General features: G+C 40.4%; 1 protein-coding gene across 1 annotated transcript; it reads left to right on the forward strand.

The window, feature by feature from the left end:
- The first annotated feature begins 2,945 nt into the window (after window positions 1–2,945).
- LOC103717945 (probable indole-3-pyruvate monooxygenase YUCCA9) lies at window positions 2,946–5,229 on the forward strand. The gene is made up of 3 exons (XM_026808797.2): window positions 2,946–3,775; window positions 3,872–4,243; window positions 4,747–5,229. The coding sequence occupies exons 1-3, from the start codon at window positions 3,134–3,136 to the stop codon at window positions 4,969–4,971; spliced, it is 1,239 nt and encodes a 412-aa protein (XP_026664598.2). The 5' UTR covers window positions 2,946–3,133; the 3' UTR covers window positions 4,972–5,229.
- Window positions 5,230–5,528: the final 299 nt, after the last annotated feature.

Below are 5,528 nucleotides of genomic sequence, written 5' to 3' on the forward strand. Positions count from 1 at the left end.
TTGGAATAAGCGTCGGCAAATAAGAGTCGGTAATGTTCTTTTTTTATGTAGTGATAGTATAACCGCTTAATAAGTTGGTTATTTTATCTGCATCTTGATTATGATTAAAATTCCTATTTGTGACTAATTATATGATGTCTTCTGTAGAGTTGTATCAAGGTACATTTTCTGATGAAACAAGGTAACTTACGATTTGTTCATCATTCTTGAACCAATTATGGACAATGGAAGGGCCTTGATTGTTTTCTTTTGTTATGCTAGCCAATTGTGACAATTGTGGCGCCTACAGTTACCAACATGTAATCCAAACACTAGTGTTGAGCAAGTTCCAAATGGCTTTCATCTTTCTACCACATCTTAATGTAGATAATTTGTCTAAACAAGGATTTTCCACACAAAAGTCCATGTCTTCCATTTACACTAAAGTCAGAACCAATTAAAACATTGTGATTTTAGTAGCAGGGACTTCTTGTTATATTGTTTTGTTTTCATCAACTCATCATAGATTCTCTGGGTTGCAGGTGGAAAAAGGCATGATTTCACTTCTAGCCGAAGCCACCAGGCTCTTATACGAATATCACTAACTAGAAATTGCCATTTAACTAAGGAAAAGGGCTAGAAATGGAGTGATGATATCTCCAGATTCCTACATGATAGCCAAGGCAAAGAGTGGCTGATTGATTGGGACATACAAGATTTATCTTGGCCCAGTCTAACCTAATATGCACTTCAATTATGAGATGAGAACGGAGGAAACTCAAGACGAATAGCAGTTTCTTCTTATACCTGCATCAGTTTTGTGAAAAATGTGATACGGCCAAAGCTTCCCTGCATTTCTAATGTTTCATCTATAATTAAATCTGTAATGAAGTGCATGGTACTCCTAAAGTCCTCTGTAAAGACATACAGTCCCTTATTACTTCTGCAGTCTTCTGCAAGGACATACAAGTAACCGTAGGACAGCTTGGATTAGTCTCTCTGGGAAACAAAGTAATACTGTACAAAGTAATACTGCTGTTATGAAAAACTTTTTCATGCGACATTCAAAAAAATAGCAAAGAAGGCCTGAAATTTTTCAGTAATAAGAATTGTGACAAAAAATTAACAAAAATAGCTTTCTCTTTGATCTTTTAATGGTTTTAGATTAACCTATTTCATTTGTTTTAACTAACTAGTTATGATCCAAGCTATTTAGTATAACAGAAGTATGCTGCCATCTTTTACATTACATTGCATTTGATACTAATCAGAGCTCTGGTCAGAAGCAAGAGAGAAGCGAAACATGTTAGTCCTATTAGATGCATAAGATACAGTGCCTAAAAAACCTGTTCAGAGATATATTAGAAGTGGAGAGAACTCTTATTAGTGAAGATCTCATTTTTTTGAGGCGAAAGGGAGGGAAAACCATCTCACCCATAATAGTTAAGATCTCAATACTACATGACGACGTCTTTGAGACATCAACAAACTAGTTATGACAGCAAGTGGCGCTAGAACTTGTGGCCCTTGGAGGAGAAATTGGAGGAGAAAAATTGGTCCTTTGCAAAAGAATTGAGAGGTCCGAAGGGGCTCTAAATAGTAACCCGAATGGAACAAAAAGTGGGTCATAGCCTCCAAACCAATCATACTGATCAGCCGTAATATTCTGGCAAAATGAAATTTAAACTCTGATCATTATCTGAAAGTGATTGATAAAAGAGCTACTGATGCTTAATATTGAAACAGATCTAGCATTTGCTCAAAATTCGATGATGACCAAAATTTTGGATCTCTGCGGATATTGGAGACAAAAGAGGATAAAGAAGACAAGGTCCAAAAGGCTGGAATATGCCTGTTGCTGCTGCGGCTAGTTGGCATATCTGGTTGGAGAGGAATAATAGAATTTTCAGAAATTCTTGATCCGGTACTAGAGAGTTGCATTGTGAGATGAAGAGCAAGTTAAGATCATTGGTTGTTTTGGTCAAGAAACTAATTAGAGTGAAAAGAGCCACTGGATTATAAAATTTGGATGACCATATCTACTTTGGACTCGTTTGATTTGCGGAAAAAAAATTCTCTCACTAAAATATTTTTCCTAGAAAGCCAATGCCTGGATATATGATATATGAAAGAACAATTTTTTTATATTTGGTTGAAAATATAAAAATGACACATTTTAGAGTGGCTTATGTTTAGTTGAGCATTTACTTTTTTGAGAAAATTATGTAAAATACCTATTATACTCTTAATAAAGAAAAAATCTTACCTTATTGTATCTAAAAACTTAAGTGTACTTTTAGATAAAAAAATATATCCTAATTTCTGGCCAGTAAGAATGGTATTTTTTCATGTTCTATTTTCCAATAAATGTAAGAATCTTGTTTCCGTGAGAAAATTACTTTTTTCATCTCACTCTTTTAGAAATTCTAACCAAATATGAGAAATTTCCCCATCTTCTTATTGGCCATACTTTTCTCTGTCATCTTTCAGTAAATCAAACAAGGTCTTTATATCCATTTTCTTTCCTCTTCTAACTCTCTTATTTTTTTTGTCTGCCTTCTTCCTTTCTCGACTACTTGCACTCCCAATTGCTTCCTAAAAGAAAAAAAAAGAATATATTTGAGTGAATCATAGATTGAATGAGAGCATGCTTGCTTGTGATAAACCATTTGATAGGCCACTCTTCCGAGGCTGTGATAAAAAAATTTTTTTTGTTAGGAACGGTATCTACAGGCGCAAAAAAATAATAAATCTAAAACACCCCTCAGATCTTGTGATCTTCAAAACTTTCGGTAGAATACCTCGAAAGCCTTGTCTTGGATATTATCTAAAGCATACATTAAATTAAACATTAAACAAAGGAAGGAGGCGGCCGGGCTCATCATTTGACAAGGACCTTGAGAGCACCAACTTCGCTCCTTTGAAGCTCCCATGGCCATCTCCACCTATTTAAACACCCCCCATCCTCTCGTCCTTTCCAACTTCAACAAAGATTTCATTGCCTACTGCCGTCCTCTCAACTCCTTCCCATCTTCACTCCTATCTCCTCAGACCAACTCCATTGGCAACAATACTACTAACCTTTCATCTCCTCTGGTCACAAACTCCACCTCATTATCAACCAATCCCTCCAGAATCACGCATCCATTTGAACATGGCTTATCAGTTCGATTTCTTCTCTCGACGGTGTGTGTGGGTGAATGGCCCGATCATCGTCGGAGCTGGCCCGTCCGGCCTAGCAGTGGGTGCATGCCTGAAGGAGCAAGGCGTTCCCTTCGTGATCCTCGAGCGCTCCGACTGCATTGCCTCCCTCTGGCAAAAGCGTACTTACGACCGCCTGAAACTCCACCTCCCCAAACAATTCTGCCAGCTTCCGAAGCTCCCCTTCCCGGAGGACTACCCTGAGTACCCGTCCAAGAAGCAGTTCATAGACTACTTGGAGTCATACGCTAAGCACTTCGACATCAACCCAAGGTTCAACCAGTCAGTTCAGTCCGCGAGGTACGACGAGACGTGCGGATTATGGCGTGTAAGGACTGCCGGGTCTGGTGCCGAGGTGGAGTACATTGGCCGGTGGCTGGTGGTGGCCACCGGCGAGAATGCCGAACGAGTAGTCCCTGAGCTGGAGGGACTGGGGCAGTTTGGCGGCGATGTCACGCATGTCTGTGACTACAAATCCGGCAGGGCCTACCAGGGCAAGCGGGTATTGGTGGTCGGATGCGGCAACTCCGGCATGGAGGTCTGTCTCGACCTCTGCGACCACAATGCCTTCCCATCAATGGTTGTTCGCGATTCGGTGAGCGATTACTGCTGAAAGAATAACAGTTTCAGACAATTTTTTCTAGTACAAAAATCTCCAGTTCTTCTGATGGATCTCTGATTTATTTAACAGGTTCATGTACTGCCAAGAGAGGCTCTCGGGAAATCGACGTTCGAGCTGGCTGTTTTCCTGCGGAAGTGGCTGCCACTCTGGCTGGTGGACAGGATTCTACTGGTACTAGCACGGCTGGTTCTTGGTAACGTAAAGAAGTATGGTTTGAAGAGGCCTTCCATTGGTCCTCTGGAGCTTAAGAACACACGAGGGAGGACCCCTGTTTTGGATATCGGCGCCCTGGGCAAGATAAAGTCCGGTGATATAAAGGTGGTTCCTGGGATCAAGAGGTTTATGCCGGGAAAAGTTGAGCTCGTCGATGGCCAGATCCTTGATGTTGATTCAGTTATCTTGGCTACTGGGTACCGAAGCAACGTTCCTCAATGGCTTCAGGTTTTAAGCCTTTTCCCTTCTTTTTCTTCTTAGTCTTTAGTTCTATGAGGGAGGGTAGCTCTGTTTTGGCTTTTTCCATCATTATTTTTCAAATCCATAGGATTGTAGAATTTCTTTTATAAAAGCTAAGCTTGTTCTTCCCCATGTTGCTGACAGTTAAAAGAAGTTAGATGCCTCTCTCAAAATTTTATACAATGTTTTCTTAAGAAGAGGTGGGATTTGACTTAGAACTGCAGTTATGGGACTTCTCACATGGTTCTCCATGATATTGAGATAAAATAATACTAGAGATGATCAGACACTGTTCCTGAATAAGTTTGGCACGGTTTGGTGGTCTTGGTTTTATCCCACCCATAGGAAATAGTTAGTGACAGTTGAGGTATTGGACTAAATTGGAAGTTTTGAGGGTGCTTTGGAGAGAAGTTATTAGTGTGCTTTACTAATTCCATGTATATGTTTGAAAAGCATGGGGAGTCACTTATTTTTTGGGTTTAATTTTTCAGGGAACTGACTTCTTCTCTAAAGATGGATACCCGAAAGTGCCATTCCCAAATGGGTGGAAAGGGAACTCAGGGCTCTATGCTGTTGGGTTCACAAGGAGAGGGCTCTCTGGTGCCTCCTCAGATGCTGTGAGGATAGCAAAGGACATTGGCAGGGTCTGGAAAGAGGAAACAGAGCCAGCAAAGAGGCACACTGCTTGCCATAGGAGATGCATCTCACAGATCTAATGACATCCCCTTCTGCTGTTCATTTCCTGTTAATTTCCTTCCTTTCTTCTTTTCCTCTTCTGGTGAAACTGACCGTAGAGTAGTGTAAAATAGAGTAAAGTAAGTGCAGAGCCCTCTCTCAATGGAGCCAGAGTTTTGGACAAAGATTGGGCCTCTTGTACAGAGAACCGTTGAAGATGATGAGGCTTTATTCCCTTTTGAGAACTTTGTACAACAATTTCAAATCTTTTACTTCAGTGGAAAGAGTACATTTCTTTTTATCTGGCTGGTATTTTTCTGAGCTTCTCTGCGATCCATCTCTTCTATTCTCCCTCCCACTAACCAACATACTGGACAAAACAAATGGGCTTCTGTGCTTTGTTCCTGTTCTTCGAATCTGGGATTGCTTTCCCCTTCACCATGTACATCTGAAAAGGCTGGTTAAATTCCACAGCAAAGTCTTGCAGGACTCGAGGAGTAAACTCTGTTTCACAGCAGGACAGTATCGGTCATTTCATACGATTTAATGTAAAGTGAATGCAATGACAATGCACTAAAAGCTACTGCAATCTGTATGA

This window comes from Phoenix dactylifera, unplaced genomic scaffold (assembly GCF_009389715.1).
Source record: "Phoenix dactylifera cultivar Barhee BC4 unplaced genomic scaffold, palm_55x_up_171113_PBpolish2nd_filt_p 000611F, whole genome shotgun sequence".
Taxonomy (NCBI): Eukaryota; Viridiplantae; Streptophyta; class Magnoliopsida; order Arecales; family Arecaceae; genus Phoenix; species Phoenix dactylifera.

Bases quoted from the DNA above. Each gene is read 5' to 3' on its own strand.
- LOC103717945 (XM_026808797.2), top strand. From the start codon at position 3,134: ATGGCTTATCAGTTCGATTTCTTCTCTCGACGGTGTGTGTGGGTGAAT. The intron at 3,776-3,871 runs GTGAGCGATTAC...TTTATTTAACAG, and splicing joins CAATGGTTGTTCGCGATTCG to GTTCATGTACTGCCAAGAGA. The intron at 4,244-4,746 runs GTTTTAAGCCTT...TTAATTTTTCAG, and splicing joins ACGTTCCTCAATGGCTTCAG to GGAACTGACTTCTTCTCTAA.